This window comes from Triticum aestivum, chromosome 5A (genome assembly GCF_018294505.1).
Source record: "Triticum aestivum cultivar Chinese Spring chromosome 5A, IWGSC CS RefSeq v2.1, whole genome shotgun sequence".
In the NCBI taxonomy this organism is placed as follows: domain Eukaryota; kingdom Viridiplantae; phylum Streptophyta; class Magnoliopsida; order Poales; family Poaceae; genus Triticum; species Triticum aestivum.
Window position 1 is genome coordinate 673,039,885 of NC_057806.1, and position 13,069 is coordinate 673,052,953.

The 13,069-nt window shown below is 53.1% G+C and overlaps 1 protein-coding gene across 1 annotated transcript; it reads right to left on the reverse strand.

The window, feature by feature from the left end:
* Positions 1-10,088: 10,088 nt before the first annotated feature.
* LOC123108338 (uncharacterized) lies at positions 10,089-11,658 on the reverse strand. Its single transcript, XM_044530153.1, has 2 exons — positions 11,324-11,658; positions 10,089-10,918 (listed from the first exon to the last, which is right to left on the reverse strand). Exons 1-2 carry the CDS (start codon positions 11,628-11,630, stop codon positions 10,362-10,364), a joined length of 864 nt encoding a protein of 287 aa, XP_044386088.1. The 5' UTR covers positions 11,631-11,658; the 3' UTR covers positions 10,089-10,361.
* Positions 11,659-13,069: the final 1,411 nt, after the last annotated feature.

Genomic DNA, 13,069 nt, shown 5'->3' on the forward strand with positions numbered 1-13,069 from the left:
GAATGGTCCGGAGATAAAGATTGATATATGGGATAATAGTGTTTGGACTCCGGAAGGGTTCCGGAATTCACCGGAAGGGTTTCTGGATGTTTCCCGAAATGTTTGGGTACGACAACACTTTATTTGGGACAATGGGGAAAGCCCACAAGGTTTTTGGAAAGCGCAAAAGGAAGTTTTGGGGAGTCTAGGGACCAGGTGCCAGGAACCCTGGCGTCTGGCCCTGGATTCCGAGAAGGACTCTGGCGTCTGGGTCCAGACGCCGGGAACCCTGTCGTCTGGCCCTGGAGTCTGAGAAGGACTCTTGCCTTTCGGGTGAAACCAACTTTGTTGAGGCTTTTACTCCAAGTTTCAACCCCAAGGCTCAACATATAAATAGAGGGGTAGGGCTAGCACCCAAGACAGATCAAGAAACACCAAGTCGTGTGCCGGCTACCCCGTCCCCTCTACTTTATCCTCCGTCATAGTTTTTGTAGTGCTTAGGCGAAGCCCTGCGGAGATTGTTCTTCACCAACGCCGTCACCACGCCGTTGTGCTACCGGAAATCATCTACTACTTCGCCCTTCTTGCTAGATCGAGAAGGCGAGGACGTCACCGAGCCGAACGTGTGCAGAACTCGGAGGTGTTGTGCTTTCGGTACTTGGATCGGTCGGATCGTGAAGACGTACAACTACATCTACCGTGTTGATATAATGCTTCTGCTTTCGGTCTACGAGGGTACGTAGACAACACTCTCCCCTCTCGTTGCTATGCATCACCATGATCCTGTGTGTGTGTAGGAATTTTTTTGAAATTACTACGTTCCCCAACATCGTTCTGCTAGGAAGTGTAAGGACATGTGAGCCGGAAAATTGTGCCATGGGTGGAGAGAAGGTTGCGAATGGTGGTGTTGTCAAATTCTTTCCCGTTGTCAGTTTGTAAAGCAAGGATGGGACGACCAAATTGTGTAGACACGTAAGAGTAGAAGGCGGTGAGAGTGGCAGCAACTTTGGACTTCTTACGCAATGGAAAGGTCCACACAAAGTGAGAACAATCATCTAAGATAACAAGATAGTATGAAAAACCAGTATTACGAGCAACTGGAGAGGTCCAAACATCACTATGGATTAACTGAAAAGGTAGCGACGCAACTGTGGATGAAGAACTAAAAGGAAGACGGACATGTTTGCCCAGACGGCATGCGTGACAAGAGTGTGCATCCGTTTTATTACATGTAAAAGAAAAATCTCTAACTATTTGACGAAGTGTGTTGGAGCTAGGATGACCAAGACGGGCGTGCCAAAGATCAACGCCGGTAGAAAGAGCAACCGGTCCAGTAGGTGTAGATGATGGAGGCTGGACGGAGTACTTATCGCCAGGGTTGTCACAGCGGTGAAGAACCATCTAGGTGAGGGCGTCCTTAACAGAGAAACCAACTTCGTCAAATTCCACAGTTACAGAGTTATCACGAGAAAGTTTGCCAACACAAACTAAGTTCTGAATAAGTTCAGGAGACACAAGAACATTACTTAGAAAAAGTGGCCTAGAGGTGGAAGGAAAATGAGTGGAACCAACATGAGTAATAGGGAGACCAGCACCATTACCGACAATGATACGAGAGGAAGTGTTGATGGGAGACACAGAAGAGAGGTTACCCGGATAAGCGGCCATATGTGATGATGCACCGGTGTCCATAAACCAGTCGCCACCTCCGGAATAAGCACCGACCGGAGGCTGTTGATGAAGTGCAGCGAGGAGAGCCGGGTCATAGGAGACCGGCGCAGGGTAGCCCGAGTAGCGGGCCGCCCCAGCGCTAGGGTTCGGCCCACCATAGCCAACCGGAGCGGGGGAGTAGTAGGGTTGCGAAGCACCCAGGCCAGGGTGCTGTCCGGCGAAGAAAGCCTGATGGCTGGAGGGTCCGGTCCCTAGGAGAGGCTCGGAGCGGGGGGAGGGGGGCGTGGCACGGGCATGGTGTAGGCATGCACGACCCCTGTCCAAGGGTTGTGGCCACCCCCAAGGTGGTGTCGGCTGCTGCTGAGGGGCCCTAGCGCGCGGCTGTTGCTGCTGCTGCTGGCCTTTGCCGCGGCCGCGGCTACTGCTGTTGCTGTTGTGGCGGCGTCGGCGGGTGTTGGGGAAAAGCCGGGGGGCGCTGTTGATACGAGGCGCCGTAGACGGCGGGCGGCGCGGGAGGAGCCGCTGCGTCGGAAAGCCGGGAGGTGCGCCCGCGGGGGCAGGACCGCCGCGCGCGTAGCCGGCGGCGAAGGCAGTATGAACGGCACGGGAGCGAAGATGCTTCAACTGGCGTTCCTCGAGGCGGAGATAGGCCACCACCCGCTCGTAGGTGGGGTTCGCCATGAGGGTGAGGTTGGAGGCGGCGTTGCCGAGATCCTCATTGAGGACGGCGGTGAGGGTGGAGAGGAGCAGCTCGTCGCCCACCTTGAAGCCGATGTCGTTGAGCTCGTCGGAGAGGGTCTTGAGACGCATGCAGTAATCATCGACCAAGGAGTCGTTTTGGTGACACCCGAAGAACTCCTGCTGCAGGAAGACGATTCGTTGGAGCTTGTTGTCGGTGAAGAGACTGACGATCTTGGTCCACACCGTGCATGCATCATCCTTGTCACGAACGACGGTGTGGAAGATGTCCTTGGACACGGTGAGGAAGAGCCACCTGATGATGGTGGCATCGATCGCCAGCCAGTCGGCGTCGCGGTTTAGGACGAAGAGGTTGGCGGTGCCATCGATGTGATCCTGCAGGTTATACTCACGAAAGAGGAGATTGAAGTACGTCTTCCAAGCGTAAAAATTCGCCTCTTTGTGGGAGAGGATGACCGGGACGCGACGTTCGATGAGAACATCGCGGATGTAGGCAGGGTCGGGAAGGGTGGCGGCGAAGGAACCGGCGGAGGAATCGAAGGGGTTTGGGGGGCACACAGCCGGAGGGGTGGAGGCGGCCGAGCGATGGGAGAGGTCAGAACCGGACATGAATGAAGGTGCGGCTCGGTTAGGGTTAGGGTTTTTGGTGGCAGCTGGCGGCTAGGGGAAGCAGCGGCGTGGGTTTAGCATAGAGGTGGAGCGCTAGCGACGGGTGGTAGCGACGGGTGCGTGGCGTGCAAAGCTATGGGCGGAAGCAGGGGCGGCTAGCGGCTGGGTGGCGGAAGCGATCGCGAGGTGCAGGGGAGGGCGAAGCTACGGCGCGGCGGCAGGGAGCCTAGCGACGCGGGCGTAGCGAGGCATGGAGGGGGAGGTGGCGACTACGGCATCGGCGAGAAGTTGGCGATGCGGGCGTAGGCAAGGAGGCTAGCGGCGGCGGCTTAGGAGGCGGCGACGCGGCTAGGGCAGGGGGATCGTACGAAGGCTGATACCACGTAGAATATTATGCAACTCATGATATATTGATCGGATGCAATATGCACATATATATAAGTATATAGAGGAGTCATATCCTCAACTATACATGGAAGGAGAAGGGCTTGTTGTACAAGAAATATACATGCTATATCTATATCTCAACAAAGATGGGCCAGTAAGTTTGCCAATCTAGTTACATGCTGAATAACAAAAACTATAAAGATGAAGATATCTTTCCTATTTTGGCAAGGATAGGTACCATAACTGTACAATCATTGCGTCGAGTGTTCCAGAGGAGAGATTGACCAACGTAAGACATCAATCTCCATTATCACATGAGTTGAATCTGGAAGCTTTGCACAGACAACACCTTCTCGCAGTTAACCCCTCCACGTGGTTTGCTCCATGAACCAACCAAACTGGTCGGCGATCTAGCAACACCACACGCTTCTCCTAATGGACCACCCATGCTACAACGGCATCAATACCCCTTCGTTCAAAATTACTTGCCGCAAAAAATAATGGAACCAACATACGTCTAGATACTTCCTTTGACAAGTAATTCCGAAGGAGGGAGTATGTGGCAAGAGAAAGGAAATTTATTTTGTAAGCACTTTCTTTGAAAAGTGGATTATCTGAGCTTGAGCTCTAGAGACGTGATTCAGGACCATGGTTCAGCCGAACTTAATTGTATTTTTTAATCAATCATGCATGGATCCTTCTCAATAAACATGCATGCAAACTGTATTTTTTAGTCAATCATGCATGAATTCTTATGAATAGTGTTTAGAAATCAATTATGTCGAGGGTAGATTCGGCTGAACCATGGTTCCATAAAACATTTTCGCTTGAACTCATATGAGCATGGATGGACAATAAAATCTGATTTTCTTCTTCTTAAAATAAAGTCTTAATTTTTTATAGCAAACACCGGTAAATGTTTTTTAACACACATTGACAAATGTTCTGATTGCTTGCTGTTGAGTATTATAATTATTAGAAAGTATAGGATATGTTAGGATTTGGTCCTGCCTTGTCTTGCACTTCAAGTTGATCATTGTACTTCTATATGCATGCCCACAAGACTCAAGCAATATATACAACCAACTATTTCACCAATATCTCTCTATCCCTTCCAACATGGTATTAGTCTAACCGATCCAATCCTAGCCACCGCCCGCCGCTTCCGCCCTGCGTGCCGCCCCCGGGGCGGTCGGCCTTTATGACCGCCGCCGGGGGCCGGGCCGCCCTTATCTAGGGTTCGTCCTCCGGTCATGTTGACCGGCTACCCTAGAGAGTCTTTTTCCTGAGCCCTTGCTCCGGGTTTTTGTCTCACCCGCCGGTCATTTTGATCGGCGTTTACTTTTTTGATTTTTCGATCTAAGATCGGTTCGCGTCGCCCACCGCCGCCGTCGACCCCGTGCCTCCGACACCGGCGCGACCACCCGACCTCCTCCCCGACCCGGTGGCCTCGCGCCATGCGGCGGCCCATCACTGTCGCCGTTCCCGCGCCGGCCCGCCCGTTGATCTACGCCGGCCGTCACCGCCCTGCTCCGACCGGGACTTCTGCATCGCCCCGACCCGGTGGGCTCGTGCCATGCGGCGGCCCATCACAGCCACCATTCGCGTGCCGGCCCGCCCGTCGATCTACGCCTCGCCTGTACGGCGGCCCTGTCGACCGTCGTCAGCGGCTTCATCTCAGACTCCGCCGCCACCCCGCCTCTGCCAAGCGGCGTCACCGACCTCGCGCGTGATCGGATTGATCACCCGCCTGCCGCCGTGATCCGCCTCATCTACGCCATGCGACTGACCTGGTCCGTCGGTTGTGCACGCCTCCGCAGGTTTCGTGGAGATTGTCCTGGGTACAGCGCACCCTCCGTCGATCGAGCCACAGGTTCCCGTCACGTCGTCCCTTCGGACCACTGCGTCGCCACCCCGAGGTCTTCCCGCCGGCTGCCCCGACCCGCACGCCGCTCCCATCGACGGCCCTTCGGGCTGTCGCGTCACGGCCCGCGGTCCACGCTGTCGCGACATCGACCACGACGTTCTTTGGACGACTACCTCATCATGGCTACCTCGACAAACGACATAAAGGGCTACCGCCTTGCTTTAGCAACCTCGTTGGTTCCACTCCAGCCACGACTTTTGCGATGCATTGACCGTTATGACTGTAGGGGGTGTCCGTCGGCTTGCCTTCGGATTCTTCTCGAGTCTCACCGTCTGCGTCGCTACCGTTGTGACTGCGGGGGGATGTTGAGTATTATGATTATTAGGAAGTGTAGGATAGACTAGGATTTGGTCCTGCCTTGTCTTGTACTTCAAATTGGTCATTGTACTCCTATATATATGCCCATGAGGCTCAAGCAATACAATCAACTATTCCACCAATATCTCTTTATCCCTTCTAACACTTGCAAAGTATTATCATGGAAGACGTGGCAAAAAGAAAAAATCGATGCTCAAAAAAGTTATTTTCAATAGCATTTTGGAGTGCTGAATTTTTTGCAATGTTTTCCAAAAGAAATTCATTCTTTGAATTTCTTCAGACTTTACTTTCAAGCTCGTCATTTGAGTGGAGCTGAGGACACTTTCGCTTCTCATATCGTCCTCTAATTCTCTAGCTACTTGGCTTGACAAAGCATGTCAGGCCCTCGTCCCTCAGCATTGATGCGTTGAGTACCAAGTAGGGTTAGCGCATAAATGATACTCACACCCGATGATGGTATAAGATAGAGAAAGTAACCTTGCTCTGTAAACAAGATGATTACACCAATGTTTGCCCATTTTAGAAAATAGAAAGAAATGAGTTATCTGATTAAACATGCACCAGCTTCGGATTTTCACAGGTTAACTATTGTAAACATGGTTATGGGCGTGTTTGGTTTACGTCCTCGTCGCTTCGTGCCTGGCATGGAGCCTGCCTGAAAACTGATTGGAAAGTGTTTTGTTCAAGTCTACAGGAGAAGAAGCTTGCCTGGCCTGGCTACCTCAAAACTTTGCTTAGCCTGGCCAGGCGCTAGGAATAGGTCGCCTACGAGCTGCCTGGCAATGAATCTTACTTTAATTAGCTGGATTCTCTTGTGGGCCAGGTCAAGAATGAACTCTTTTTTCCATAGTAAACCTTTTTCAGGCGAGATATGCAACCAAACACTCCACACACTTGGGCAAGCACAAAATTGTTAGTTTCCAGGCTGGGTAGAGGCATCATTTTTTCTCAGGCATGGAAGCCAGGTCGTGAACCAAACGTGCCCTATATCCAGCGGCGAACCCAATGTGTTGCGCAAACAATGTCAAATATGACCTTCAAACGAGAATCACTCTTAATATCACCAAAGCGACCACACACAACTTACAAACATGCATGCATAGAAGCAAAACCCGTGTAAAGTATTGAGTATGACACAAAAAGTGTTATTTCACATACGTAAGCATTAGTTCAGCAACATTCCGATAATTAAGTGCAGGGCGGATAATAATCTGACAACTATTTGTTTGTACTCTCTCATATACAACAGTGGTCTACCGAGATAGGGGCACTACCGGAACAGGGCTCGATGCCGATGGCCAAAAGTATGCTGACGGCCATCATCGGCCTATTCTAGACTATGCCGACAGCTGGCTCCAGGCCGTGGGCGTACAACGGCCGTCGGGCTATCCCAGTATATGCCGAAGGCCCCCGTCGGCAACGAACGGCCGTCGGCATAGACCAATCTACGCCTACAGCTGCCGTCGGCAAAGCTGCGGGCCCGGCGACCACGCCCGTGACAGGCGGCTAACGGCGTCAGATCTATGCCGACGGCGGGGACGGGCGGCCGTCGACATAGATACGAACGCCACGTCATCGATCCAAAGCGCACCGACCAAGGCCTATGCCGACGGCTGCCGTCGGCATAGATGAGCCCTGGCTTTGCCGTCGGCATATATATTTTTTTTCTTTTTTTCATTGCTATATTTTATGTTTTCTTACATATTATTATTTGACTAACTTACATATAGCATGTGTTAATATAAGCATACATACATTATTTTCGGTTCTATACGGAGGGGTGTGACCCCCCTCACGGCCGGCGCCAGCACCTGGAGGGGGGAAACGGACGCGTCGGGTCTACACGGAGGGGATGTAGCTGTCGGTTTGGCCCGGATGTTGCTTCCAGGTGTCCCTCTGAGCTGACCTGACACAACCGGGTGGAGAGGTCCACTGTTCAAAGCCCGTACGTGGAAAGTCAAAGGGCTAGATCTTGTGGTCAACCGCTCCAGGGTTAGGCGGGACGGGGGCCCTAGGGGGTAGCAATGCCACCGGAGCGTCGCACCGGCCACTCATACATGCGGGGTGGTGTTGTGGCATGTCCGAAGAGGCGGCACGCATCTCCGGGACGTGGCCCCCCTCACGGACAGCGCCACCGCCGGCACCTGGAGGGGGGAAACGGACACGTCAGGTCTACACGGAGGGGATGTACCTGTGGGTTTGGCCCATATGTTGCTCCCAGGTGTCCCTTTGTGCTGACCTGACACAACTGCGTGGAGAGGTCCACTGTTTAAAGCCCGTCCATGGGAAGTCAAAGGGCTAGATCTCACGGTCAACCGCTCCAGGGTTAGGCGGGACGGGGGTCCTGGGGGTAGCAATGCCACCGGAGCATCGCACCGGCCCCTCATACATGCGGGGTGGTGTTGTGGCATGTCCGAAGAGGCGGCACGCGTCTCCGGGACGTGGCCCCCCTCACGGATGGCGCCGCCGCCGGCACCTGGAGGGGGGAAACGGACGCATCGGGTCTACACGGAGGGGATGTAGCTGTGGGTTTGGCCCGTATGTTTCTCCCAGGTGTCCCTTTGTGCTGACTTGACACAACCACGTGGAGAGGTCCACTGTTCAAAGCCCGTCCGTGGGAAGTCAAAGGGCTAGATATCGTGGTCAACCACTCCAGGGTTAGGCGGGACGGGGGCCCTGGGGGGTAGCAATGCCACCGGAGCGTCGCACCGGCCCCTCATACTGTGGGGTGGTGAGGTGGCATGTCCGAAGAGGCGGCACGCGTCTCCGGGGTTTGGCCTCCCTCACGAACGGCGCCACCGCCGGCACCTGGAGGGGGAAAACGGACACGTCGGGTCTACACGGAGGGGATCTTACTGTGGCTCTGGCCCGGATGTTGCTCCAAAGTGTTCCTATGGGCTGACCTAACACAACCGGGTGGAGAGGTCCACTGTTCAAAGCCCGTCCGTGCAAAGTCAAAGCCCGCCCGCCGCCGGCACCTGCAGGGGGAAACAGACGCGTCGGGTCTACACGGAGGGGATGTAGCTGTGGGTTTGGCCTGTATGTTGCTTCCAGGTGTCCCTCTGAGCTGACCTGACACAACCGGGTGGAGAGGTCCACTGTTCAAAGCCCGTACGTGGGAAGTCAAAGGGCTAGATCTCGTGGTCAACCGCTCCAGGGTTAGGCGGGACGGGGGCCCTGGGGGTAGCAATGCCACCGGAGCGTCGCACCGGCCCCTCATACATGCGGGGTGGTGTTGTGGCATGTCCGAAGAGGCGGCACGCATCTCCGGGACGTGGCCCCCCTCACGGACGGTGCCGCCGCCGGCACCTGGAGGGGGGAAATGGACGCGTCGGGTCTACACGGAGGGGATGTAGCTGTGGGTTTGACCCGTATGTTGCTCCCAGGTGTCCCTTTGTGCTGACCTGACACAACCACGTGGAGAGGTCCACTGTTCAAAGCCCGTCCGTGGGAAGTCAAAGGGCTAGATATTGAGGTCAACCGCTCCAAGGTTAGGCGGGACAGGGCCCTGGGGGGTAGCAATGCCACCGGAGCGTCGCACCGGCCCCTCATACATGCGGGGTGGTGCGGTGGCATGTCCGAAGAGGCGGCACACGTCTCTGGGGTTTGGCCTCCCTCACGAACGGCGCCACTGCCGGCACCTGGAGGGGGAAAACGGACGCGTCGGGTCTACATGGAGGGGATCATGCTGTGGGTCTGGCCCGGATGCTGCTCCAAAGTGTTCCTATGGGCTGACCTAACACAACCGGTTGGAGAGGTCCACTGGTCAAATCCCGTCCGTGCAAAGTCAAAGCCCGCCCGCCGCCGGCACCTGGAGGGGGGAAACAGACGCGTCGGGTCTACACGGAGGGGATGTAGCTGTGGGTTTGGCCCGTATGTTGCTTCCAGGTGTCCCTGTGAGCTGACCTGACACAACCGGGTGGAGAGGTCCACTGCTCAAAGCCCGTACGTGGGAAGTCAAAGGGCTAGATCTCGTGGTCAACCGCTTCAGGGTTAGGCGGGACGGGGGCCCTGGGGGGTAGCAATGTCACCGGAGCGTCGCACCGTCCCCTCATACATGCGGAGTGGTGTTGTGGCATGTCTGAAGAGGCGGCACACATCTCCGGGACGTGGCCCCCCTCACGGACGGCGCCGCCGCCGGCACCTGGAGGGGGGAAACGGACGCATCGGGTCTACACGGAGGGGATGTAGCTATGGGTTTGGCCCGTATGTTGCTCCCAGGTGTCCCTTTGTGCTGACCTGACACAACCGCGTGGAGAGGTCCACTGTTCAAAGCCCATCCGTGGGAAGTCAAAGGGCTAGATATCGTGGTCAACCATTTCAGGGTTAGGCAGGACGGGGGCCCTGGGGTAGCAATGCCACCGGAGCGTCGCATCGGCCCCTCATACATGCGGGGTGGTGCGGTGGCATATGTCCGAAAAGGCAGGCGGATAATAATCTGACAACTATTTGTTTGTACTCTCTCATATACAACAGTGGTCTACCGGAGATAGGGGGATGTGTTTACTCCAATGTCGACCAAGAGATCTTCACATCAATGGTCGCGAAACCGAGCGTGAAACTGAAGTCGTCAGTTCCATGCGTACTGGCTGGGCTGAGACAGTATCTCCAAGCATCATCATCATCATCTTCCAAAGAACGGATCCTCATTTACAGAGCCAACTTGGTACTTCGGGAAGCAGCGGCCACATACTTATCTAGCTCATACCTACCACCAGCAGCATCAGCAGGGATAACGCCATCGAACAGCTGCATCCCCTGGTGCAAGAGATCACTGACGTAAAACGCTCTGACAAGCAAGGCTTATGTCTCTGTCCAGCTCCGACACCGCAATCTGCACCGTGGCCTCCATCGCTAGCTGCAGGAGCGCGTAGCTTATGTCCACCGAGCCATAGTCACCGTCGATGCGTTGCGTGAGCACTCTGGCGTGTGGCGAGCAGCCGTCGTAGAACCAGACGCCGCCATCGACGAGCTGCAGATCGTCTGCTTCGTCCTCCTCTCTCTTGATCCTCATGTCGAACTCAACCAGCTGCTTGTCATACCACCAGATGCCTCTCTTGGATCCGGACAACTGTATAAATCCGTCCTCGTGTTCCACGATGAAAGGGTCGTCTCTTGTGCGGTTGAAGATGTAGTTACGAAGATGGTCCCGAGTGTCACGGACAGCCATGAATCCGTACACCTGAACTGGGTCACCATCACAAGGAGGATATGCCAGCTTGAGCGAAAATATTTGCATCATGGTGCAATGGGTATGTCTTTCACAAGCCCTCCAGTTCGGCGAGCAAGAGTCTGATGGCTCCGACCTCATCATTGGCTCCATCCTAGCTGATGAGCGAGCAGCAATAGGAACATTGTACACGCATTAGATCGATGATGATCATTTTTTTTAAACCCTGCTCTGATTAATCGAAAGGAACAAAAACAAACCAAGATGAAAAACTAGAAAATGGAATCATGACTTAAACATGATCATACTGAAATTTCAGATGACGACTATAATAAAGATCATAAAACATGGTTTGGACCAACTCATGAGTAGTATGGACAAAATCTGTCCGACAGATTCATGTGGTTCCTCTGTCATACAATAAAAAGATCTCTACAGAAATTAATTGACGGATGAGAAATTGAGAAAGAGTTCTTGCATACAATGAGCTGAATTGCCTGGACAAGCTAAGATTGATATCTCTGCATTAAACAAATACGATGGAAAGGCTGATATGTGCGTACTCTCGCTGGTATCGCGGACACGGTAAAGTTTGGACAAGTAATCAGTGCATCTGTAGATGGATCCATCGCGATGCGTGTAGTACTCCATGACGTCGGCGCGTCGTACGCCGTCCGCGGGACCCCCGCTGGCGAGGAAGGCTACTCTGGGCCGGCGCGGAGGCAGAGGCAGAGGCAGAGGCATCGACGACGACGCCGCCGCCGCCACCGCTTCCGCGCCGCCGCTCTTCTCTTCAATCGTACAGCCGTCGTCAGGGTCGTCGGACGAGGTTGCTCTGCCAGCCATCATCGATGGGACAGTGCGTTCCATTGATTTCTCCTTCTGCGGCTGGGTTTAATTGTTCTGGTTGGCTCAAGGGTTTTGCTTGGTTCCGGTTGTCTCCATGGCGTTTAGAGTTTAGAGTAGACACGACTTGTACCTACTCGTTTCTATGTAAATCCGGGTTCCTACCATGTTTTGACACGTCACTTTTTTCTATGATTTTTTACGGTAATTCTATCATGGCAAATTAAAGGTTTTTATAGCAAATTTAGTTGGTGTGAAGATGATAAATTTAGTTTATGAGCATGGCAATTTTTTTTCTGCGAAGAAAACTTTCGATCTATTCATTAACTGTCATGGTACTACAAAGAACACTAGAAATAAAAAATACACCCAGGTCTGTAGACTATCTAGCGACGACTACAAGCACTAGAGCGAGCCGAAGGCGTGCCGCCGTCATCGCCCTCCCTTATCGGAGCCGGACAAACCTTGTTGTAGTAGACAGTCAGAAAGTCGTCGTGCTAAGGCCCCATAGGACCTGCACACCAGAACAACAACCGTCACCGATGAAGAGAAGTTTAGATTGAAAAAATCCAACTTGTAGACACACGAACACAGACGAATAAAGACCAGATTCATGTGAATCCACCAAAAACAAACACCGACCGAATCCCACAAGATCCACCGGATACAAATCTCCACACGCCCTCCGACAATTGTAGAAACACCAACGGAACATGGGCTAGGCGGGGAGGACTTTATTAGAGTCGTTGCCGCCTCACATCTCTGAGTAGGACACAAACCCTAACAAAACTAAAAAAAAACATCAAAACACGGAACCCTCCCGCTGGCAAGGGATCAACCGTGCCTCCATGGTCTTAAGATGACAGGAGTCGAGGTAGACCGACGACGATACTGACGGGAGGCAGGAGAAACCCTAGCAAGCTAGGTGCATGGTAAGAGCCGCCGCTGCATTATAACTGATAGTATGCTCACAACTACGCATTATTATCAACAGAGCAATTTTCTAACCAAAAAAATAATAATTTGGCATGCTTGCCAACTAACTTGACACTGTCGGCAAACTCAAATTATCATAAAAAAACGTATGCCATGGCCAAAAATCTGACATCAGATTTGCAGCGGAGTCTCTTAAAAAGGGAAGAAAATCGGAAACAAATCTCAATGCATGTCAACCCTCATCTCTCCCGTCCTGTCACAACACCATACGTGCCATCTGCTAAGGAAAGGAAACCCATGTTGTAAGAGCATCTCCACTCGTTTGCCGCCCCAGGTATAAAAATAGTGTCTCCTAGGGGCCAGCCGGCATTATTTTTGCAGTGGGGCGGTCGGGTTCCCACTCGCCACCCCAAGTTGTTCCCCAGACGACTTATTTTGAAAATATAGTTCAGCTAAAGTTTGAAGAATTTGGACGAAATTCATTTTATTTGTACATAATTTAAAAGACATAACTTAAAACCTAAAAC

Coding starts and splice junctions, on each gene's coding strand:
- LOC123108338 (XM_044530153.1), bottom strand. CDS start 11,630: ATGGAACGCACTGTCCCATCGATGATGGCTGGCAGAGCAACCTCGTCC. Junction 10,919..11,323: donor TGTCCGCGATACCAGCGAGA/GTACGCACATAT, acceptor CTCGCTCATCAG/CTAGGATGGAGCCAATGATG.